The sequence below is a fragment of the Halichoerus grypus genome, chromosome 9, assembly GCF_964656455.1.
Source record: "Halichoerus grypus chromosome 9, mHalGry1.hap1.1, whole genome shotgun sequence".
Lineage (NCBI taxonomy): Eukaryota > Metazoa > Chordata > Mammalia > Carnivora > Phocidae > Halichoerus > Halichoerus grypus.
The window spans coordinates 37735167-37760334 of NC_135720.1; the positions used below are offsets into that span (position 1 = coordinate 37735167).

General features: G+C 44.6%; 1 protein-coding gene and 1 long non-coding RNA gene across 4 annotated transcripts; both read left to right on the forward strand.

Annotated features, from left to right (window-relative positions):
• The first annotated feature begins 1004 nt into the window (after positions 1-1004).
• HDDC2 (HD domain containing 2) lies at positions 1005-24313 on the forward strand. 3 transcript variants are annotated; one of them, XM_036108614.2, is made up of 6 exons: positions 1005-1161; positions 2623-2744; positions 4569-4671; positions 8190-8258; positions 19964-20102; positions 23948-24313. In XM_036108614.2, the coding sequence occupies exons 1-6, from the start codon at positions 1078-1080 to the stop codon at positions 24043-24045; spliced, it is 615 nt and encodes a 204-aa protein (XP_035964507.1). In that variant the 5' UTR covers positions 1005-1077; the 3' UTR covers positions 24046-24313. The 3 variants fall into 3 exon arrangements, with proteins under 3 accessions (XP_035964507.1, XP_035964509.1, XP_035964508.1); XM_036108616.2 differs by having other exon boundaries at positions 19964-20098; XM_036108615.2 differs by lacking the exon at positions 23948-24313 and adding an exon at positions 21162-21719.
• LOC144379047 (uncharacterized) lies at positions 8267-19012 on the forward strand. Its single transcript, XR_013441132.1, has 2 exons — positions 8267-13653; positions 14097-19012. It is a non-coding gene; the product is annotated as an uncharacterized LOC144379047 (long non-coding RNA).
• Positions 24314-25168: the final 855 nt, after the last annotated feature.

The window sequence follows — 25168 nt, forward strand, 5'->3', positions numbered from 1 at the left end:
CCACTCTGGACCAAACCCGAATCATCTCCCCAGAGAATTATTTCAATAGTCTCCTAAATGATCTCCCTACTTCCTCCCTGCCCCATAGAGTCTATTCTCAACATTACCCTTTCTCCCTGAGTCCTTCTGTATGCATGTCCGCTAAATGCCTTTAAAAACTGGTGATGTTGGTTGTTGATTTATTTTTTTATTTTTATTTTTTTTATTATGTTATGTTAATCACCATACATCATTAGTTCATGATGTAGTGTTCCATGATTCATTGTTCGCCTATATCGTGTAAGACTGTTGAATCACAGACCTATACCTCTGAAACAAATAATACATTATATGTTAAAAAAAAAAAAAAGAAGATGATGATTTAATGAAGACAGATGGTTGAGACAGACCCTGGCCAGCTTTTTGGAGTAAGGGGATTCTTCAGCGCTTGAGATGGTAGGGAGGCTGTGATTTCACCTTGGGATTGCTTTCACTCCGGAGCCGTTCATGGCTAGTCCCAAGTTCTCTCAGTGCTTTTGTCTCTCCTAAATTACTTTCCTTGTGCCTCGGTTAAAATGTACACAGACTGCCCACCTTGAAGTAGAGTTCTTTATTTCTTCCCCCAATCAGACGCCGAGTCGCTCACAGGCAAGATTTTCGGCCAATCCTGCAGAACCCTCCGCCTCCTCCAAAGGCACACCACCCTCCGCCTCTCCCCTACCCAACTGCAATCCCGTTAAAAAAGTTTGATGGCGTTCAGTTGAGTGGAGATTAGCAAACAAACCAAAGTTCGGTCGGCCAGGGACGGTGCAATGCCTGGGGGGCAGCCACCAAGGCCAGGAAGGTGGAACACTTCTTTTCCACAAGGATCTGGGAAAACCCGGTGAGGAAGTGGCGGAGGAGGCAGGGAGGGGAAGGAGTCTGGAGGGAAAGAGAAGGATGGGGAGGGAAGAGGACGAGGAGGAGGGAGGAGTGGAGGGAGGAGTGGGAGGGAGGAAGCAGAGGAGAGGGTGCAGGGGGGAGGAAGGAGGCGGAGGAGGGGGAGGAGCTTCAGGAGGCGGCCGCGCGGCCTGCTCCGACCTGCGGGACCGTGGCCGCATGGCTTCGGTGTCCGCTGCGGGCCTATCGGGCCGCGGGGCCCGGAACCTGCTGCAGTTCCTGCGGCTGGTGGGGCAGCTCAAGGTGAGCGGGGGCCGGGCGGGCGGCGCGCGGGGAGAGGCGGGGGTGGCCGCGGCGCCCCGGAGCTTCAGCTCGCGGGGGCTGGGGCCTTCGCCCTCCCTCCCTCCGGCCTCCCCGCCTCGCAGGGGTGGGCCCAGAAGCTCCCCAAGACGCGGGGCGCGTCTGCGCGGTGGGCGGAGGAAGCGCGGCGGGGCTGTGGGGCCCACCCCAGGCTCCGTAGAGCCTGAGCCGCAAGAATCCTGTGTGGGGAGGCGAGCCTGGTGCGAGGCGGGGCCGGCCTGGGCAGCCGTTCGCGAGGTTTCTGGAGAGCGGCCGGCGCGGGGTGTGTGGGACCCTGCGTGCTGGCCTGCTTCTGCCCTGAGTACACGGGGGGCTCACGACCCCTCTGCTGGGCCTCTGAGCCGCGGGCGGGAAGAGCAGAATCCGTCAGTCCGGCAGATTTTAAGTGGGGTGCCTTAAATCTGCCTCTTAGCTACTTCTAGAAATAAGACTTTTTTTTTTTTTTTAAACAGAAGATTTTATATAGTGCACACTGGAGTTGTATCCTGTGCGGCCTTCCTTTCCATTCTAGCCTCCTCTACCCATAATTGGTGATTTTGCAGAATTTCTACAAGTTAAAAGCCGATTATCTGTGTCTTGCCGCATTGCAACTGTTTATACAATTCTTCAGAAGTGCAGACTCCTGGGGAGAAAATGCAGTCTCACAAGATCACATCCTGATCTGAACAAAAGGCAGAATCATGACTGGTGGGAGCAGGAGCAACTAGAAATGCCTTCCTCCTTTCTGCTTCCAAATTGGGAAGTCTGTCATTTGTTCAAGTTCAGAGCTTTCACCGACCGGTGTTTTCTGCGCGTGTTGAATGGGGTTGTTTGAAGGCAAAAAGTCCCAACTCTTGTAGTTAGGAAAACCACAATACTTTACAGTTTTATCTTTATGTCTGAAGGACTCGTATATGTTCCATAATTTACACCTTAGTAATGCAGAGTAACTTGACTGTTGGACTCTTGCATTGTATACCTGTGAATTATTTCTCCCTCTTTCTTACTCTCTGACCCCACTGGTTTATTTGATTCCAGATGTTGATCACTTGGTTAGTTAAGCATTTTTTTTGGTAACACTTTCTGAAACCATGACCCTGCTTCTATACCCTATTTCTTGGACTTCCCTTGAAGAGCATTGCAGGTAGTTTAAATATTTATTTATTTATTCATTTATTTATTTATTTTTAAAGATTTTATTTATTTATTTGACAGAGAGAGACACAGCGAGAGAGGGAACACAAGCAGGGGGAGTGGGAGAGGGAGAAGCAGGCTTCCCGCGGAGCAGGGAGCCGGATGCGGGGCTCGATCCCAGGACCCTGGGATCATGACCTGAGCCGAAGGCAGATGCTTAACGACTGAGCCACCCAGGCGCCCCTAAATATTTATTTTTATAAGCTTCTTTCTCGTCTTCATTTTCATCAGAGAGTCCCCCGGACTGGCTGGGTGTACAGAAATGTGGAGAGGCCGGAGAGTGTCTCAGACCACATGTACAGGATGGCGGTTATGGCTCTGGTCACCAGAGACGACCGTCTCAACAAAGACCGGTAAGCTGATGTGAACTCTGACGCTCGTTAGCATCTCTGGCCTGTGCGTACGCACCGCTTCTCATGACTCACGCCTCTATCTAATTCTTGCAGGTTAGTTGATCTGTCAAGAGAAATTATTTGCAGGAGACCATACAGGTTCAGGCTGTAGGAAGGGGAATTTCGTGTGTGATTTCTTCAACTGTAAACTGCATTCTGGGTTTTCTCTTGGCAAGTGATAGAGCTTGCCGTGGTCTCGAGAAGACGTAAGTGTGGTATTAGGATTTCCAGGGCCTTGCCAGTGAGGTGTGGTATGTGTAAAATTCTGTCATTGTATTAGGATGCTGTGTGCTTTAATCTAGCCCCTTTCATGAATACTAGCACCCGTTTGTGGGGTGACTTTTTGGAGGGGTATTTGCAAGATGTAGCTGAGAAAGAGGTATCCTGTCCTTCAGTCAGTAAGTGTCTAAAATGCTTTTTGAGCACAGGACAGAGTTTCCAAACAATATTAAGACAGTAAGTAAATCTCCCATGGATGACACAGGTCCCAACTGGCTTCTATAAAAAGCCCCAAATTAGTTATATTCAAAAATTAGCAAGATTGGGGCACCTGGCTGGCTCAGCCGGTAGAGCACATGACTCTTGATCTTGGGGTCATGAGTTTGAGCCCCACGCTGGGTTTAGGGATTACTTTAAAAATAGATAAATACATAAAAAGTTTAAGGAAAAACTAGCAAGGTATTCTAATAGAAGAGATCACGTGTTCTTGGGTGATCTTAATGGAGGAGGGTGGAATGAATCTGAGGAGTTGACGGGGTAGAGAAGCAGAAGGCACAGTGTGCAGAGAGGAGGGTATAACCAAAGCCCCAATGGTAGGAAATGAAAGTCTGTTTTGGAAATGATACGTAAATCGATTTGTAGCAAAGGTTCATTAGAGTTGAGGAACCCTGTTACTTTGTAGATGGTGTGGAAGTGGGATTTTTGGCAAAAAGTACAAGACGAACGTGGTGGGGAATAGAGATAACAAACCTAAGAGTAGTTGGAGATTTGAACTGGATGACAGAGACAGGCTGCAGGTGGGACACCTGTGAGGAGGTTGTTAGGCCTTGTGCTGCCTTGGAAATAGTAGGCACGTGGAACAGGGGCGTTTATATCATGACCTGCCTCCATTATTTTGACAGTGATTATCCTCATCACTAATCATTATTACTAATAATCATGGCCATTTGCTTAATGATCAACATGTGCCAGGAACACACATGATCAAATTTAGTTTTTATACCAACCCTATGATGTATTACTGTCCTTTTTTTACAGATGATAAAATGAAGGCTGACAGAATCGAGCATTTAAAGAAATTAAGTAACTTGGCAAAGGTCACACAGCTAATAAATGGTTGCTGGATTTGGACCCAGATTTGTCCTACTCCACCCATTTCTCCATGAGGGGCTCATTTTTGACATCTAACTAGTATATTGGGGAAATGATTGTTTCTGAATTTTTTATCAGTAAGTAAATTCTGTAACCGGATCATCTCCTCCTGGCTTTGTCATCTGAAGTTATCAACCTTTTCAAGTGATATTTGAAAAACCAGCCATTTAAAAAAAAAAAAAAATCCATGCTAACAATTTCCCCTGCATTCATGTATTACTGTGTTGAGTATTCACTAGAAGTTTTGAATCAGACTGTTGTGGGCTAATAGAATATAATTACTTTAGAAAATACTGCATTAACATACCCTGTGAGGGTGGAGGAAAAAAAAAATGCATCTTCAAAATAGTCTAGAGAAGGAACTTATAGTGAATCTAATTTTGTGTCATTATTCACTATTTCTCACCTGGTCAGGTGTGTACGCCTAGCCCTGGTTCACGATATGGCAGAATGCATCGTTGGGGACATAGCACCAGCAGATAACATCCCCAAAGAAGAAAAACATAGGCGAGAAGAGGTCAGTGTTAATTCTTGACTCCACCAGAGATACCTGTTGCTGAAGCAAAGCTAAGTTTATTGGACCCGTGGCGGTAAGAGAGAGCACCTTGGCAGAGTTTGAGCAGTGTCTCAGGCAGGGGAAATCTGGAGAGGATATTTATAGAGTTTAAGGGCCTGGGCTGGAGGATGGTTAGATGGATCTTATGAGACGGACTGCTAGTTAGATTGCACAGAGTGTAGGACAGAAAAGCCTTGGATTGGCAGGACTGGTGAGGCAGAGTCTTAACGAGAGTCTTGAGGAGTAAGCTGTTAGTGCTTACTCTACTTGGGTGGTTGATGGTCTTAACTTCCAGAAGCAAGGATGTCTTCCTGGCGTAAGCAGCACACTGGTGTTGGTTGTTCTCAACCTTGTTTAACACGAGATCAGGAGTACATGCCTGCTCCCAGCCTTGTCTAACGCAGGGACAGGAAACTGTTGGGTTTCTGTTCTCATTAGTAGGTGGACATAGATAGTATGGCTTTCATTAGAATGAGGGAATAGCTAGAACTGGAAGGAATTCTCATCCTGGTTAAGCTCTTTGGAAGAAAGTTCTGTAAATCACAAGTCTAATCATTATTATAATTACTTGTGAATTTTCAATTAGTCCTTTAATTTATTGGTTAGAAGTAACAAAAAAAATTTGTAATAGTAAGAAATGAACATCAAAAAAATATTAATATCAATTTGGGCTCTAAATCCAGAGCCCAGGGCCAAGGAGAAAGACATATTTGAGGCAGAGGTTGGAAAATCCAGGAAGGTTTTGTGTTTTGGTTTTTGTTTTGTTTTGTTTTTGTTTTTTTAATGTTGAAGAGCTGGTTCTTAATTCGGGGATTATTGCAAGCTACTTTTATTATAGGAGATTGGTCCTAAATTGCTAAGTGGATGGATCCTTCATCAAAATTCTTTGACAGGGCAGGTGAGCTTGAATAGTTGTTCTCAGAGCTGGGGGAGACTGGAGTTCAGTAGCCAGCTGTATTTTTATCACCCCAGAGGCAAGAAGCTCCACAAGGAATACCAATTCAGGAATTCCGACATTATGGGAACAAGGAAAATTGTGTAAGGAAAGAGTTCTTCCTGCCAAAATACAGATCCAGAATATAGGCTCAGCATCATGACAGCCTATAAAAAGGGAGAAGGCTGAGACATTGTTTCTCTATAGGAGTCTAGACTGTTGTGAATAAAGAGTTCCTGGATTGATGGGCAGAATTAATATGAAAAGAAACCAATTAGTTCAAGATACCAAGTGGCAGAAAGGAATTAGCCCTGAACCAGAGGATGTCGAGCGATGACAGGACATAGAGGAAAGGGATGGGGAAAAAGACACCCTAATTATACAGCTCATTTCAGGATGCGGGGTAGTTTTATTCAAGGGTCAGTCTGGACATTGTGGAGGAGAAATGGTACACTGAAGTACTAGAGGGTCCTCAGAGACCGTAAAGTGACACAGAGCAGGGAGAAAAGACAAACTGTCCCCATGAAGGTACATAATGAATTTGAGGCTTCCTCCACAGAGGAGCAAGTCAGAGTCTTTTGGAGAAAAAAAGAGTCCATGGGCAGGTTCTCCAGCCACTGGAGATGAGAGAAGACCGGCTACTGTTTTGACAGAAGTGAGGCCTGGCCGGTGACACTTCGTGGAGGGGCCTGGTGGGTCATGAACAGAGAGAGTGCTTCTGCCCTCCTGGACGCCCTATCCTGGCAATGATGGGAATTTTTCCGGCCTCGTTATACCTCCTGGCGGCTCCCCACTCCTGTGTTTCCCAGGGGACTCAAGGCCATGATCAGGAGGGACAGGGAAAGCATCTTGAAGAACTGCAGGTTCTTAGACAAGAAACCAAAGGCTTGGAAGAGGGCTGGTAGTCCATTGCCTCTTCCTGTTGCTGGTTAGGATTTGGGAACAGAGAGAAAGATCTGGAAGGTGAACAATTCTTTATGCAGATGGTGTTTATGAACAAGATTTGGATGTCTGGACCATGCATTAAGATAATTAAATGAGGGTTTCTTGGCTCAAGGTGGAATGCACATAATGAGAGTCAGGCAGCATAATTTGCCCAGAGCTAGCCAACTGCATCAGGAAGGCTTAAGCTGAAGTAGGAGGCAGGGAAAATACTTGGTGAACTTGGAAGGCTGATTGTTTTGGAGGGGAGCAGGTATTAAGATGAAAGGGAAAATGAGGACATGGAAGAAAAAGTTTAGGGCCAAAAGCAATACTTGTTGTCTGATCCCCTTCCTAAACAAGATAAAACAAACTTTATATTATAACCCGAGTTGGTGAATGATGCCTCATAGGGATCATCAGGAACCCACAGGATGGAACTTGAGGCTGGAATATAGCAATAGCAGGTTATATTGCTTTTTGAAGAGAGAAACATGAAGTCAGAAGGCAGAATCATGGTAGGTATGTATCTACCAGGGTTAAAGTTGCTAAAAGTTGCTGAAGAACCAAGAGGTTAAAAGAAGAACCAAGCTTTATTATGGGAGTGAACATGGCAAAATAGAGAAACTGAAAAATATAGTGAACATTTTATAGAGTGCTGATTATGTGCCAGATACCACAAGCTTTGTCTGTATTACCTGTTTCATCCTCACAACAGCCCTTTAGGTAGATGCATGCCATTATTCACCCCATTTTACAGATGCGAAACCTGAAGGACAAAGAGGTTAAGTACCTTGCTCAGGGTTCCACAGCCAGTCATAGGTGAGTCAGGTCCCAAACCCCATTTGAATCTATAGTTTGCAGTTAACTCCTTCGCTGCTTAGCCCCACCAATGATGGGAACACAAGCAGGGGGAGTGGGAGGGGAGAAGCAGGCTTCCTGCGGAGCAGGGAGCCCGATGTGGGGCTCGATCCCAGGACCCTGGGATCATGACCTGAGCTGAAGGCAGACACTTAACTGACTGAGCCACCCAGGCGTCCTGCTAATTATTTCTTAATATCCCCTTTCAGCCTATGTGTGAGCCTACAAAATACTCTTGTGTCATTTCCTTTATGTTAATGACAATAACTGCCCATTTGTGTAGTGCTTTGTGTTATGCAATAAAAGTATTAACAACAGAAAATGAATATAATAGTATACAAACAATTTCTTTGAGCTTTGTAATTCAGTGTTACTTTCCTGTTCTTGTTCTCAGGTTTGTTTTGAACTTTAGTATGTTTATGTTTGAAATTTACGTGGGCATCTTGCGATTCATCGTAAGATGTAAAATCCTTGGCCTCACTTCTGATATTTCTGTAACCATCCCACACCCTCCTCCTTGTCCTTTTGGTGTCTGGTGTGCTGCAGACCACAAAACATATGCTCAGGGAAGCCCATATGAATAAATACACATGTTTCTTTAATGTTCACAACTGCCCTCCTTGTAAGCCGTAAATATTGTCCAATATTCCGCTGCCTTTTGGGGAGCTATTTGTGAGAGTTTGAGCCCATTATTCGGCTTTTGTAGTTGAGTTGTTAACTAGATAAATGTGATCATGATTAAAATAATTGTTTGATATTTCAGGAAGCTATGAAGCAGCTAACCCAGCTCCTCCCAGAGGATCTCAGAAAGGAACTTTATGAACTTTGGGAAGTAAGTATATATGATACGTTGCTTTTAAGTGTATTGTGATGGAATTTATATGGCTCGTCAGTGTTTTAGTTGACTTAGATGATCATCACAAGCTGTCTCTAACTTACTTTCTGGTTTGTGTCTGTTTCTTACCTCCTGGCTGCTGCAGGAATTTCTCGTGGCTAATAGAAACTTTTCTTCCCTCCAATTTCCCCATTTCCCTTGACGCCATAATGCCTGGTACAGAGCTTGACTCAGAGCCCCCTGGATTTCCTGTTGCATTGCTCTCATTCCCCTCCCATTCCACCCCCCCTGCCCCCCAGCCTGCCAGCCCCACACCCGCCCACCCATTTCTGGTCCTTGGAAAGAACGTTGGCCCTCACCACTTCCTGGCTCTGACCTTGGGCATATTCTCCTCTCTGAGCCTGTTGCCCATCTGTGAAACCTTGAAGGGTTGTTTAGTTCTGAGTCAGGTCCAAGTGAAGTGCTGCCATGATGCCCAGGGCAGAGCGCGGCCCTGTGGGTGCTCACTCCCCTCCAGTGCTTGACGGCATAGGGGTTGGCTGGACGGAAAGGGCAGGAAGAGTGGAAAGAGCAAAGAAAGCCATTGTGCTCCCATTGCTCCCCTCCTCATAGCACTGGTTTTCATTTGTGAAGGGAAAACAACAGCAAACAGACCCTTGTCTACTGCAGTTTCTCACTTCCCTCCAGTCCACACTGGCCATTCCTTGCTTGAGTCCTTAGCCCCCCTCCTTACCCGTGGACATCACTACCTCATACTCTCACTTCTCCCGGCTCCTTTAAAGCCCTGCTCGCCACTCCTGCCTTCAGAGGCTGATCTTCCACCTTTCCCTTCACACCTTCAGGCCTCCGCCCTGCCTGGCTCGCCCCCGAGCCTCAGAGCTGGCAGAGTTCCCTTGCCACGGCCTAGCACGCTGGATCAGCTCTTTCCTTGACTTGGGAAGATGGGCAAGTTGGGAAGTGTCGCTGTTGAACCCTGGATAGATGTTTCTCCTAAGAATGCCATTTTACTCCGTGGTTAGAGTCTGTGGCAGGCTGTCATTGCTATGGTTTAGCAGGTTTAGGGGATGACATAAGCATCCTTCCCTTGTGAGGCTGTGGGCTGTGACACAGAGGGCAGGCTTGCCGCCAGAGAGACCTGGATTTGGATCCCACCTACTTCGGCTGAGTGGCTTGGCTCTCATTGGCCTATTTCGCCTAGAACATGAGGATACAGCTCCACATGCCCTTGGCCACAATGAGGAAATCTACAGAATTCAGGGAGCCAGTTAAAAAAAAAAACAAACCTGATCTAACTTGACCTCACACAGTAAAATCGTAACCTGAATCAACATGAGGCTGTTTAGAGTCCCCACGCCCCGGCCACCCCCCACCCCCGGCCTTGGTGTGAAAATCAGTACGCTTTGATGTAGAAATATTCATCTGTTTGGCAACCGAGCCTGCCCTAGACCCCGCTAGGGGTTTTCTGTAATATGTACTATCCATACCATATTATTTTCTAAATTAAAAATATGCTGAAAACTGAAACAGGTTTTAAGGTAAAAGACTGTGGCCTGTTAATGCCTGCCTTGCCAAATAATTGTGAAAATTAAATCTGGCAAAATATGCATGGTATCTAGCTGGAGGCTGCCTCAGGTGGCGTCTGTTACTAGGTATAACAGAATTGCTTCAGGGAAAAGAGTCCCTTGTGCCAAAGTATGTACTTGCAAGTGAACTTCTGGAACACTATGAATTGAGGAATAATAGAATGGAGTTGGGTTGCATTTCATACATAGAAAGAAAAAAAAAATGGCCCTGAGCTTATGAAACTAATCCCATGTCTCTAAGAAGTGAAGACTCCTGGAATTTGAAAACCTTTTATAAGAATTGGTACCCTTGTGTCTCCTAATTATTGTAAACAGAGTGGCAGTATCTGTTCAATTATTTTCGCAGTTAGCCATCAGCAACTGGCTAAAAAAAGCTTACTGCAAAATTTACTTTAATGAGGGCGCCTGGGTGGCTCAGTTGTTTAAGCGACTGCCTTCGGCTCAGGTCATGATCCTGGAGTCCCGGGATCGAGTCCCGCATCAGGCTCCCTGCTCAGCGGGGAGTCTGCTTCTCCCTCTGACTCTCCCCTTCTCATGCTCTCTCTCTATCACTATCTCTCTCAATAAATAAATAAAAATCTTTAAAAAAAAAAAAAATTTACTTTAATGACAGAAATTAATTTACTTTAAATTTACTGCAAAATCTCCTTTAATTTAATTAAGTAGCTTCCAAAAAGACTTTGGATTTGGAAAAAATTTAAAATACAGAGCATTAAGTGACTTGATAACCCCCAAAACTAGTGACAGTTTTATGATCTTGTTAAAGTCACTGGTTGAATTAATTAAGCTTGTTAAAGAAGCTCTCAGGCCAGGTACACAGTTGGCCACTTGGAATGTGACAGTCCTCCTTGAGAATTGTTGCTGCCGGGCCAGCCAAGAGCTTAAAAGAAGATGGCAAGGAATTAAATTACTTTGTTGGTGAGACTGTGGGATGTTGATTGATGCGGAGGAGAGAAATTGTGAGCTTTTTTGCTTTCTGACATGAACATCATCTTTGCATGCTCTAGAAGGGTTGGGAGCTCGTTTTTCTATTAAGAGCCAGAGGGGGCAAAATGAGGACCATATAAATAAGCAGCAACACATTTTTCAGACAGAATTATAGAAATTCATTCAACAGAGAATAGTATTCATGGCTCTTAAACTCTCCTTAACCAATTCGTACACCCCTATGAATGAAGTAGCTGCCTCAGGTCAAGAGGGTAAGGTCACCAGGGCCTGGAGGTACTGACTGAGCATACATAGAAGTCCCAGTGTTTACTCTCCACGGAAGAGTGTGCGTGTGTATGTGGGTGCCGATGCGAGTGGGCACACGTATATTTAGGTTTATTTAGAAATCATGAAAACAGAGCAGGAAAATGGACATCTCTAATATCTAATATTATTTTGTAAAGAGAGTGTTAAACATTAGAATTATCCCTAATTTCTTTGACCATTTCTCCCCATCCTATTCCTGTTAAAGCCTAAATTTCAGGAACCTGGAGTATCACTTTCCACAATACATGTTTCTCACAGCCCACAGAATCATCTGACGAAAAAGCCTAGCTCTGGGCGTGGTACCTCAGAAGAAGATATTCCTCTCCCCTCTTCTCTCCATCATATGGATGAATTGTGTACCCCTAAAATTCACATGTACCTCCGAATAAGACCTTATTAGAAGATAGGATTTTTTTTTTCTTCTCCATTCAATAGTTTATTCTCAATACCTAGTAAAATATAATATACGATGTAGGCAATAAATATTTGTTGAATGAATTGACAGGGCTTTTTATTGATACTGTGAAGGAGGTTTTTTTTAATAATTATATTTCAAATTTTTATTGTTTATCTTGAAATATAACTATATCATTTCAAGTGTTCTCCAAAGAGGAAATGATAATTGGAGAATTTTTTCTTTTTTTTGAGATAGGATCTAAAAAATTTTTTGGAGTTAGAATTTTTACAGAGGCAGTCAAGTTAAAATGGGGTCATTAGTTTGGGTCCTAATCCAATATGACTGGTGTCCTTATAAAAAGGGGAAATTGGACACAGAGACATATATTGGGGGAACACCATGTGAACATGAGGGAGTCCTTCTATAAGCCAAGGAGGAGGGCCTGGAGCAGATTTCTTCCTCACAGCCCTTGGAAAGAACCAATCCTGCCAACACTTTGATTTCCGACCTTAGCCTCCAGAGTTATGAGACAATAAATTTCTGTTGCTTAAGCCCCAGTATGTCGTTCTTTTTATGGCAGCCCTAGAAAACTAATTCATTCTCTATCTCTCTTTTTCCTCTCTCTCTAATACCTTTGGTACTATGTAGTGGCTACTTTAATATTCTTACCTATTTTTTAATTATCTCTGTATTCTGTCTCTTTGATTCTTTACTGTGTCTGTTAGAATTCTGTAAAACTAGAGGAAAACCCGTGTCCAAGTGTCTCTTAGGTAGCAGGTGACAAAGCCTGCCTCCTCGTTCAACATTTTCTTTATATCATGATGCAGTGTCGTGGTTAATTGAACAAGCACTTACAGTTTTATCATATTTAGGACACCATACCAGTTACTTATTTGTAGTAAGAGACTCTCTAGGACTGCCGTAACAATTACCAGAAATTTGGATGGCTTTAAACAACAGCAAATTATTGTCTCACAGTTCTGGAGACTAGAAGTCCAAAATCAAGGTGTTGGCAGGGCCATCCTCTGAAGGCTCCAGGGAAGGATCCTTTCTTGCCTCTGCCCGGCTTCTCATAGATGCCTCTTCTATTTTTATTTCTACTTATTTATTTATGTATTTATTTTTAAGAGAGAGAGAGCGTTTGTGAGTGGGATGGGGAGGGGCAGAGGGAGAGAGAATCTTAAATAGGCTCCATGCTCAATGAGGAGCCTGACTCGGGACTTGATCTCACAACCCAGCTGAAATCAAGAGTCGGACGCTTAACCCATTTAGCCCCCCGGGGAGCCCCTCTGATAGATGCCTCTTCTAGCTTTGGCATTCCTTTCCTTAAAGACACATCGCTCCAGTCTGGGCCTCCATAGTCAGTGGTGTTCTCCCTGTGTCTGTATCTGATATTCAAATTTCCCTCTTCTTATAAGGACACCAGTCATTGGATTAGGGCGCATCCGAATCCAGTATGACTTTATCTTAATTTGATTACATCTGCAGAGATCTTACAAGATCCCATTCATAGATTCCAGGTAGACATGAATTTTTGGAGAACACTATTCAACCCAGTATATAGACTCTCATATTAACTTAAGCATTTTTATAATTCATGTCCAACATTAGTACTTGGACTTCAGTGTCCAATTTCCAGGGTTCAGATACTCTGTTTACTACCAGCGTGATCTTGGGCAACATACTGAACATCTCTGTGCTCAATATCCTTATTTATAAAATGGCAACAGTAATAGTATACCTATTTTATAGGTTGTATGGCAATCAAATTAATTAATATATGAAAGGACTTGGAATATTGCCTGACGCATGGTAAGCTCTATCTTTCCCCTTCTCCAGTCTCTATGCTCTGATTTTGGTTTAAGAAAATACGGTCATTCTGTATCTGGGGAACTTAGACTAGTACCAGTTACATAGGAAATGCCAGTTGATTGATTTTTGAAATGTTAATCATAGCTGTTCACCACTATAAATAGCTTTCAGCCCAGAGGGTCATGTCTATTTCATGCAATTAAACATCCTTGATTATAATTTATCTTTGTCATAGAAGTGTGAAATCAAATATCAGCAAGTCAAGAGAAAACATTTTCATTTTTCTCAAAGTATCACAGAAAGATGTTCACCCCACCACCTGCCTTCCACTTGAAAGAAATATGCCGTGAGTCCCCAGACAAAGCAGCAGTTGCTCCTCATCCAGGATGCCTGGCATACCTACCTGCCCCGGGATTGTATCCCACCCCGAATTTTCTCCACGTTGCCCGAAGTTCAGTCAGTTGGAGATAACAGTGGGTGAACAGGTACCCTTTAAAAAAAGTCTCCCTACAAAGGACACTTCGTAGTTCAGGTGCAGTATTTTAATGGGGAGTCTGATGCAGAGCAACATGCGGATCCTGGGTCCCCAAGGGGGAGTCACTAGGAGGTGGGAAAGTGGAAGATGCAAGAGAGAAACTTCCCATAACGCTTCAGTCGGGCCAACCGGTCCCCAAGGAAGAGGGAGGAGACTTGTGGCCTCCCTGTCCCTTCCTTCCTTTCTCTTCCCTTTTAGGACCCAGACTGTATCTCTTTCCTGCTTGAACTCCTTGTTCTTCTGTTGCTCCCCAGAACCCCAGTCCGAGTCATTTCGATAATTTGGCTTCCCCAGTCCCACCTGGAGGCTGCAGAGTGCTGACGCAGGGACCCTCCTGTCGCCACCTTAGGGAGTGGAGTCCCTCACTCCCCGTCCAGGCCTCCAGGCTCTGCTGAGCCTCAGGGCTGCAGCGCTTCCTCGGGAGGCACCACGCAGCCTCTCCGTCTTTGGCCCCTTGTCACCTGTCCATCCCTCTCTTCGCCCACCTGCTTTGCCTCTCCTCCCCCACCGTGACAGCAAGTAATCTTGCCTCCTTCAATGAGAAAAGAAAAGCTTCCAGATGGGAGCTTTTTTCAGCTTGTTTGTAAGCCTTGTAAATAATGTTTCCGTACCCTATTTTGAAATAAACTTCCCTGGACACCACATTTCCCTACTTCCTTTGCCACCAGATAGGCAGGCATTGTCTCCACTGCCCCCAGCCCGCCGTGTGACTCAGCCCTGCATGCGCGGCTCTTGCCGGGGTCACAGACTGCCTCTGTGCGGCCCCGTCCGGTGAGCCCTTCTCTGCCTGGGGGCCCCCTGACCCCTGGGCCGCTCGCAAGATGTTGCCTCGCCTTGGTGAAGTTCTCTCCTCCCTCAGGTCTGTGACGTTGCTCCCTCCTGATTTTCTTTGTACCTTCCGGGCTCTTCTTTCTGAGTTTGTTCAGGGGTTCCTCTTCCTTGGCGGACTTGGTCAGAGCTGGTGGTCCCTTCCCAGGCCTGTGTCCTTGGCCTTCTCCTTTCTACACACTCCTCCCAGGCTTCCGTGGTCACATCTTGATTATTCCGAGTGTTCTGAAAATCTTCCTCCTAAGCTCCAGACTTACAAATCCAGCAGCCTAATGGGCAGCTCCACCTGAATATCCTGCTCAACTGGTTCATGGCATCCTCATTTTCTTCAGCCATTTTTATTATTTGTAAAACCATTTTATTGAAAAGTAAAACACAGAAAAGGACACAAACACCTGTGTATAGCATAATGAGGTACTGGAAGGATAACATTCCTTGTCACTACCACCTACATCAAGACTTGGAACTGTGCCGGGGCGCCTGGGCGGCTCAGTCGTTAAGCGTCTGCCTTCGGCTTAGGTCGTGATCCCGGGGTCCTGGGATCGAGCCCCGCATCGGACTCCCTGCTCCGCGGGAAGCCTGCTTCTCCCTCTCCTGCTCCCCCTGCTGTGCTCTCTCTCTCACTGTCAAACAAATGAATAAAATCTTAAAAAACAAAAAGATTTGGAACTGTGCCAGTCCCCTCTAGAAGTCCTTTCTTGTGCCCAGACCAAGCCAACCGCTCCCTCCAGAAGTGACCACTGCCCTGATTTTCACAGGGATCACCCGAATTTCTTCATGGATTTATCACCCAAGCGGTCATCCCAAATTGTAGTTTAATCCTGTCCATTTTTTTAAAGCTTTAATATATCTTTTAAATCTCCTTTAATCTACAGTTGCCCCTCCCCTCTGACCCCACCCCATCTCTTTCTCTTTCTTTCAAGTTATCTGTTGAAGAACCCAGACCATTTGGCTTACAGAGTTTTCCGTAGTCTGGGTTTTGCACACTCATGATGCAGTTCTGTTCCTGTTTTATTTTCTGCAGATTGGCCTCTGAATCCAGAGGCTGGATCAGACTCACGTTGGATCTTTTTGGCAAAGCTGTAGATGGTGTTGGATTCTTTATCCTGAGGCACATAATGTTTTCTTGATGCATTGAGAATTGTAATATACTAATGTTTTTGTCTTGTTTTCATTTAGTAGCTGAAATAATTGTATTAGCAGAGGCTTCTTCCTCATCTCCTCTTTGGTTGCAGTTCATATAGGAAAGGTGGGATAGAAACTTGACTTTGGCCGCTTCCTTGACAGCAGGAAAGGCAGAGTAATCCAGCCTCATTCATCTTGAACATGCTTCAGCCAGACCTCCTGTTTTGTTTTTTTGTTTCAATAGGCAACGTTATTTCAAGACCACAATATGTGCAGTGGGGTGCTTGCTGCTACTGAGTTGGTTATTGTCCTTATGCTTTTTAACGGACAGAGTTAGGATATATATGTGTGTATTCCTCGTGGGTTCATGGTGATATTTCCAATTCAAATACAGTACTGCACGGTTTTTACTTAACCTCTTGTATGGTATGTTTTAACCTCTTCTATGTTATCCTTTCTTCCACACAAGGAATCCTGATTATATAGGCTTTGTCCTTCTCTACACCTGTACCCGTCTCAGAGTAACAATTGTATATACCACCATCATCAATTCTGATTACTGAAAACAGTTTAAAAAATTGTCTTGCCTATGCTGTCTCCGTTCTTCCTGTATTTTTTTTATGGTTGTACTCTACCTAGATTGTACTCTAGACTGTCACATTACCATTACATTACATTAACCATAACATATTGTTCTTACACCTCGCTGAATCTTAGTTCTGCAAGTACCTGTTGATGCTCACTGCCCGTCCTTATGTCGTTTTGTCCTGGTCATTTTGGCTGTCTGAAACTTGTTCTCTTGTAGGTTCTTCAAGAAGGGCTCACAGGAGCAATATGCTCTAAACTTGCCTCTCTGTTCTTTATACTGGAAGGTCAGTTTTATAAAATCCTTGGCTTCCAGTTTCTTTCCTTGAATATCTTAAATACATTACTCCCATTCTCTTTGGTCATAAAGCAAAGTCTAATAATAATTTTATTTTCCTTACATGTCCAATGTTGTTTCTGCATAGGTGTCCAAAGGATTTTTTAAAAATATATATGGTAATTTTATTTGAATGTGTCTTGGTGTTGGTCCTTCTGGGTTAATATCCTTAGCTACTTAGTGTGTGTTTTCAATATATACTTCCAAATTAAAAAAAATTAATTTCAAGAAAAATTTTTTGAATATAGTTTATCTTTTACTTTGGTTTCCTTTTTTCCTCCAAAACACCTACATACCTGTAATGTTGGTTCTTCTTTGCCTGTCTTTAATATTTGTCACCTTCCCTCCGATCCTTTACATCCTCTTCATTTCTTTTTGACTTTTAAGCCTAACTTCCTTTTCAATTTCTATTTCTCTTAAGGTATTATTTATCATGTTTAAATATCCCTGTGTTTCTATTTGCTTAGCCTTCACTGCAAAAATGACTTTTTCTTTTATCTCTAATGCTTTTTATATGGTTCTTTCATGTCTTAACATTTCCTTAGCATCTTTTAGTTCTTTTTGAAGTAGTTTCTTATAGATTTGATCCTTTTAAAAAAAATTAAGGATGTCTTCCTGATGTGAATTATCTGTAGAGATGTCATTTTGCTCCTTGTTCTCTTTATCTTCTGGTAGGCTTGTATGGGATCTCATCTCTGCTTTTTCTGTTGCTCATTTTGATACACAATTAGATTTCCCAAACTTTTGGAAGGAAACTTGGTTCAGATAACTTAAAAAAAAAAAAAAAAAGTATTTATTAATTTGAGAGGGGAGAAAGGGGCAGAGGGAGAGGGAGAGAGAGGATCTCAAGCAGACTCCCCACTGAGTGTGGAACCCGGACGGGATGCGGGACTCGATCACACGACCTTGAGATAGTGACCTGAGCTGAAATTGAGAGTCGGGTTTCAGCTCTCCCAGGCGCCCCCAGATAACTTTTTTGAACTTCACAGAGCTTCCTCATCTGCTCTGTTTTGTTTTGTTTTAATATATGGTGGCCTGTGTTCAGAGATTCCCTGGCTTTGTTCTCTTTCCCCACTTTTATCTGGACTTTTTCTTTTCTTCTTCTTGTTATCCTTACGCCACTCACTTTTGATTCCACCCCCAGCAGTTTCTCTTTCTATGGGGCCCTGGTCTGGAGGGAGCCCCAGCAGGTCAGACTGGCGAATTCACCAGGGCTGGGCTTGCGTCAGCTGCTCCTGGAGCTGAGGTTCTCCTATTCTCAGGTCCATCAGATGCCCTGTTGCTCCTGCTGATGGAAAGCAGGGCTCATGCCTAGAAGTGATTTGTCCCCACTTAATGTATATTTTGTGATTCATGGTAATGTTATGTTCCGTAGTTTTGTTACAAATATTCATTAGGTTTTGGTTTTGCTGTTTCTTTGCTCTGTCAGTTTTTTGGGTCTGTTTCTCCCCTTTGCTCCCTCTTGAGTTACCCATGCCAGAAAGTAAGGAGTCATTTTTAGCTTTTCCTTTCGTTCATGTCCACATTTTGGTTCACTTCTTCATCCTTAGTATTTCTCAAATCTGCCCACTTGTCCCATCTTCGTTGCCACGAGATTAGGCCAGACCAGATTCTCCTAGCTGCTCTGCTGGTGTTACCAAGTCTCAGAGCCTGATTTCTCTGCCTCTAGTCTAGCCATTTTCTACACTGAGGGTAAGATGATCTTTCTACAATGTCTGATCATGACCCTTCTGGCCTGAACCCTTTCAGTGATGTCCAGTAGCTGCAGGATAAGCTGAAACCCCTTTATCACAAACCACAAGGCCTTTCAGGAGCTGACCCTTCCTCCCCCCTTCAGCCTCTTCTCTCTCCTCTTCCTCCTGCAATTAATTCTGCATCCTGTCATGAGAAACTGCCTGCAGTAAGTTCCCCAAAGATGCCATGGCGTCTTCTTACTTCTAGAGCTTTCTTGGCCTCACTGTTCTCCTTGCCCTGCCTCATTGTTGGAAAATGAAATTGGGAAATGCCTGTACCATTACTTTTTGAGGAAAAACCCAACAATTTATATTTTTAAAAGAAACATGTAATTTCACCAGAATTTGTTATACAGTGGGTGGTCATTTCCTAATGGTCTCGAAATCTTTTTTTCTTACTTTCAATAGAGAAAAATCCTGAACTGCCATGCCTTGAGTATATTCGACTTCTTTTTTGTTGAATAATGAACTTGAATTATTAAATATAAATATATAATTATAAATGTGAATAAGCATTTAAATAAAGATAATTATTTTTAAGTGCCTTTGAAATAAAACAAAATGTATTTGGTTTCATATTAAAACGATTTCCCTGTACAATTTTCAGCTCTATCAAAATCCAAATAGCTGCCTTTATAAGAATAAGGCATCTAATAAAGACCGAGAAACCTTAAGTGAGTCACATCACATCACCCTGCCAAGAAAGCATGACAGGTTCATTATCCAGACACATCTGGGGTGGAATTACAAATGAGCACTTTGCAGGGAAACCAGTTGGGAACACTTTGGTCTTAATAGAAAAACGATTCTATATAGTATTAATTGGGACTTGGGGTTGTGTGACATGTGTCATGCTCTACGAAGCAGCCCTCCCGGAGCTGCTTGTTTCACGTTTGTACTGAGGAGGGCAGGACCAGAAGGCAGAGGAAAGACAAAAAAGCCGCTCCCCATCCACTGCCTTCAGCACCACCTTGTCACCAGTACGTGCACGTGGACGCGCCATTGCGTGAAGAACCCGCCGATCCTGCCTGACCTTAGTGTCCTCCGGAGTCACACCCCAGGGGGACCTGTTTGGAAAGCAAGGACAGAGATTTCCATTGTAAAGGGACAGCCAAAATTCAATAAGAAAGCTAGAAATGCCCTTGAAAAGGAAGCTTGACTGTTTTTAAGTGGGGAGGGAAATAATTTGAGAAGCATGCGATGAAATATTAGCTTGAAGTTAAAAAGAGCTCCACCACTGCGGTGGATGAAAGAATAATGATCCTGAAGACACGGTACCAGCCGGGGAGAAGGAGGCCTGGAGTGTCGATGCGAACAGAGGAGACTTGGGAGGCATCTGGCGGAGGACGCAGAATGGGAGCGCATCCTTCTTGCCCGGAGGGCTGAGAGTAAGCGGTGAAGTTTCGGAGGCCGCGGCTCTGTGAGGGGCTTGCGCGTGGTCGGGAGGGGTGGCCAGTACAGAACGTGCTTTTAGCTGCGAGTCCGATTCTCATGGTGCTGCTTTCATCCTTAGGAGTATGAGACCCAGTCAAGTGCAGAAGCCAGGTTTGTGAAGCAGCTGGACCAATGTGAGATGATTCTTCAGGCCTCCGAGTATGAGAACCTAGAGAGCAAACCTGGGAGGCTGCAGGACTTCTATGATTCCACGGCAGGTACTCGGCGCTGTCCTCAGGAAACACCGTTTTAGTTGGGCTTCCTCCTAGCGTAGTGACTGGCGTCGCATTAGTGGGATCCGCTGTTGTTACCTTCTAATGACGCTTCCTTCCACAGGGAATTGGTGGGCTTCCTGGTGAGGGGCAGCCTGGCGCCTGAGAGCATTGCTGCCCTTTGCTCTGGGCAAGCCAGGGTCACAGTCACAGCTGGCTCTGTGCCCCGGGCAGTGCCTGCCCTGGCCTCTCTCTGCCCTCCCCGAGAAATAAAAAGCATAAAGCTTACCCTACTTGAGTCAGAGGTGGGTTTTGAGATTCAAAAGAGAGAATGTCTGTGAAAGTGCCTTATAATCTGGAAGTGCTTTAGAGAAGTAAAGTCATAGAAGATGGAGGTAGAAAAAGAGATGTTGAAAGTAGAAAACCCCAAACCGTGAAGTCACCATTGTCATTATAGTGCTTCATGGTACGGACCTGGCGTTCAGCTGGTTCTAGTTCTGCCCCATATAACCCATGTAACCTCCAGCAGATTACTTAACCTAGCTCTGGACCTTAGTTTCCGTATTATTAAAATAAGGATAATTATAGGGACACCTGTCGGGCTCAGTCGGTGGAGCAAGCAACTCTCGATCTCAGGGTTGTAAGTTTGAGCCCCATGTTGGGTGTAGAGATTACTTTAAAAAAAAAATCTTTAAAATAAGGATAATTATAGAATCTACTTTATAGAGGTATTTCAAGATCTAGTGGATTAGTTCGTGTGAAGTGCTTAGCATAATACCGGGCAATAAGCCTTCACTGTCTTCATTGTGATACAATTTCTGGTGAAGCTCAGAGCCTGTAGGAGTACTGGCTGGGGTTCGTGGGGCTTCCCTGGAGCACAGCTCCGTCTCTCGTCCGCCGGAGTTCCTCAGGCTCAGCTCGGCCCCCGTCTCCCAAGAGCACTGCTAGAGATGGCCCATCGGGGACTTTTCGGGACGTCACGTGGCTCCCAGCTCACAGGCTGTGCTCCAGGATATGATGTGCATCATCATGAGGTTGATTCGACTCTCCTTCCCTCTTTTCCAGCCCCACTTCCTCTGCGTCAGACAAGGCCCTCCTTATTTCTGTATTGGATTCTTGTCATTACTTCCTAACTCCGCCAGCCAGGCTCACGAGCTCATCCTGCAGGACTCAGTGTTTTCCTCCTTTGTAGACAGGTATTATCACATCTTCATTTTCAAAACTTCTGTGCTAACAGCTGTGCAGTCTGAGGCCACTCCTCTCCCTGGTCTCCTTTTCTGATCCCTGTCAGAATTAGGCGTTCCCTTCTTTTTGCTCAATCTGCATTTGGTCTAGAGCTTTCCACAGTGTTGTGACAGTCTGACTTGCGTTCTCTTTAGTGATGTTTCTTGTTGGGTCTCTTCCCAAACCCCCAGTTGCTCACTCTACCCCATAGTAAACTGTTTGAGGGCCAAGACCAGGTTTGTCTCATCGGTTTTTGTTACAGGTGGTGCTCAGAAATGTTTGAGTTCAGTTAAATAGAATCGCAGTCTAAACTAGGGATCAGCAAACTATGGCTCATGGGCCAAGTTTGGACTGTTGCTTGTTCGTATAAATAAAGTTTTATGGAAACAGCCACACTGATTCTCTATGTATTGTCTTACTGCTTTTACACCCCAGCAGCAGAATTGAGCAGAATTGAGTAGCTGGCAACAGAGACCACATAGTTCACAAAGCCTGAAGTATTTACTGTGTTACTCTTTACGGCAAAGGTTTGCAAACCTATTCTAAGCAATGACTGGGTTCCAAGATAGCATATTTTGCCAATAATGTAACTGAAATACAAGTCATGTTTGTGTGGTGCTTTGCATTTTAATGCTATCATTTTCTATTTTGATACATTCACAGTGAAAAATAGAAAATGAAACATGAGACTCCTAGTAGAATCAAAAAATGGGAGGTAGGAGGGTCATCTGGTTTAAACTCCACATTTTATTGAGGAAGACACTGGAGCTGAGAAAGAGGATGGTGCTTCCTCAGCTGAGTTTAGGTTAAAATTCACTTTACTTTCCACTCTGATGCACCACTCTATTAAAAAATTAATAATTGTAAGTAATGTAACTGATATAAGGCGTGGTTTCTTACTTATCCCAATAATGCTTGAAGGAAAAAACAAGTTTAGTTAGGGAGAGGTGAAGATGTACATTGTGACCCTTATGAGGATTTTTCTTTTTAGTGATCTGTACCCCCAGCATGGGGCTCAAACTCGTGACCCTGAGATCAAGAGTCGCATGCTCTGCCGACTGAGAGCCAGGTGCCCCCCTTATGAGGATTTTGAAGGGGACATAGAGGCTTTAGTTTGATAACACATTTTTATTTCTCTAATTCAGTCACCACTTAAGGCTTTTTCTCTTTTCTTTTTGAAACTCTGTGTGTCGAGGAACAGTGTGGAGGCCCGTGTGGCTTGTGGGGGTAGATGAGAGGAGAGGGTTGCAGGTGAGGCCAGAGAGGTGGGCTGAGGCCCGCCGGCCAGTACTGGGGGTTGGCGTGGGCTCCGAGTGAGATGGGGACCCCTTGGAGAAGGTGGACTGCAGGATGAGCATGATCTGACTTATGTTTCAAAAGGGTCACTTGGGCTGGAAGCAGGGAGACTGACTGGGGGCTATTGCAGTCTTCTAGTGGTTTGAGCCAGGTGGTAGTGGTAGAAAAAGGAAGGGGTGGTCAGATTCTGGATATATTCTGAATATAAAGGTCGACAAGATTTGTGTGGTGGTGTTTATGAGAGAAGTCCAAGGATTTTGGTCTGAGCAACTATAGAAGAATGGAGTTGCCACTAGATGGAGAAGATGGGGAAAAAATAGGTTTCAGAGGAGAAAATCAGGGGTCCCAAAAGCGAAGGGAAGAAAGTGTTTCAAGAGGGAAGGAGGAGCCATCGGATTCAGCAATGTGGAGCTAATTGGTGTGTCCTCAATAAGAGCCGTTTTGGTGGAATGGAGGTAATAGCATGAGCTTTACATAGTGGGGCAGAGAGTGGCCTGGAGGCAAGGGGAACATAGGGGACAGACCCAAGCCCAGTGACAAAAGCCATGTGAGAGAGGAAACGGCCACTGTGTGACAAGGCTGCAGGGAAAGCCATATCCTCAGGACGAGCCAGACATCAGTGCAAGAAAGTGAAAGAACGTTCACAGAAGAGGTTGAGAATAGGGAATAAATGGAACAGAGTTAAATGTGGAATGAACAGTAAACAACAAAAGGTACTGGGAAAACAAAACAAAAACCAAAAAACGAAAATACAGGGAAGGATGGTGGGTGTAATATTCCCATGTGCCAGCCACTTTGAACCTCAGGTAGCTTGTAGGTTGGTTGCTGCCCAGGGCAGAAATCTGGGAGGGCTGAGGAGCAGGGAAGACAGCACAGATCAGTGGGGTTTGGTGTGGAAGTGTTTGCAAGAAGAACGTTTGCATCCTGGGACAGCCTAGACCTTCTGCCTTCCTACTAGTCTTTCTGTATGTAGGTGCTTTGTTCCCCCGTCCTTTGCAGTTTCCGAACGGGCAGGGATTGCTTTCAGTTCTCTGGGTGCTGTCCTGAGTTTCTTTGTGGTTCCCGGTAGAAGCATTCAGAGGCTGCCTGGTGCGGTCTCCCCTAGCTCTGCCTAATGGGACAGTTCTTTGTCCGATCCTCATCCCTAGTGCTCGGTGGCATCTGGGGTGACGGAGCATGATCTCCAAGTGGTCCCCTCCCCAGGACCTGGAGTTGTGTTCTTCTGCGTTGGAGTGAATCTCAGAGTCGAGCCCCTGACAAGCCTGGGATCAAGCTGGAGACATTGATGGATTCTCTTGTCAGTATCTTTTTCCGGTCTTCTTGCCTTGCAGGAAAATTCAGTCACCCTGAGATAGTCCAGCTTGTTTCTGAACTTGAGGCAGAAAGAAACGCCAACATAGCAGCTCCCACCAATGAGCTGAGCTCCTGACGTGTCCTCTGTTGCTGCACTCCTGTGACAGACATTGTGTTTTGCCCTTTCGTGGTGGTGTGTTTTGCCACTGTTGCTGTGTTGATTCCCCAGATGTGAGTCTGTTTATTTTCCATTGCCTGGACTCCAGTAAGAAACGTGTGATACAGTCTGGATAATAAAAGAAGCTAAGGAACAGGATGTGGTCCTGAAAATGCCCTGGATGAAGGCTGGGGGCAGCGGGGGGGAGCTTTGTATGAACTAAATAAATAAATTTTTAAAACCTTAAGCTTTGGCATATTTATTGGAGATTTTAAATCATTTTATTCTAAACTAATAACCCATAACCCTGAAGGCCCGATTCATGGATTGATAGAAAATTAAGTTATGATGACTTTTAAGAACAGATTCTTCAGCTGACTTAGTGATAAGGATCCAGGAAAAGAATGTATCACAATGAATTTACGAAATGCTGCTTTGTTCAGACGATCACTCTGGAGCCCCATTGTTCATTTCACTGTGACCTGCTTTAGGCCCTTGGTCATAGACTTGTAAACCTGTTAACAGGTTCTGCCTCTCCCCCTAATCCATTTGGTCATTTGGGGATAAATTCAGGCACACAATGTCAAGTGCCACTTGTCTGCCTCTGTGTAATTTTTCCCTGTCTGATGTATAAATATTCAGACCTTGATTTATAAGAACATTGATCGCCAGGTAAGAAATCTGTAATCGGAAGAGTATTACTGGGGTCGCTGCACCTTATGTAGGGAACACAGATCCAGTTTCTTCCACTCATTTCCTTTCATTGGATAAGTAACCTACCCTGCTTGCCTTTAAGTGATGCACAACCACTGAATGGTGAGGCAAAGAAGACTACCCATGCAAACCTGCCCAGTATTTTGGTGTGAAGCAATGATGCCTATCCCTTTAATTCAAGTGTCAGTTTCCATGTGAGGGCCTGCTAGTCTGGCGTGGTGAGAATATTCTAGGCAGCGTTTCTTTGGAAACTCTTTGCAGTATCCATGGATACCCAATCTGCCGGAAGCAAAGTGCATGATCTCTTCAGAAGCAACACACGTGTACATATAGCTACTCTGCACTGAAAAGAGCAATGCTGCTTGGCTTCAACATACTGTTGCATCTT

Bases quoted from the DNA above. Each gene is read 5' to 3' on its own strand.
- HDDC2 (XM_036108614.2), top strand. From the start codon at position 1,078: ATGGCTTCGGTGTCCGCTGCGGGCCTATCGGGCCGCGGGGCCCGGAAC. The intron at 2,745-4,568 runs GTAAGCTGATGT...TCACCTGGTCAG, and splicing joins GACCGTCTCAACAAAGACCG to GTGTGTACGCCTAGCCCTGG. The intron at 20,103-23,947 runs GTACTCGGCGCT...CTTGCCTTGCAG, and splicing joins CTTCTATGATTCCACGGCAG to GAAAATTCAGTCACCCTGAG.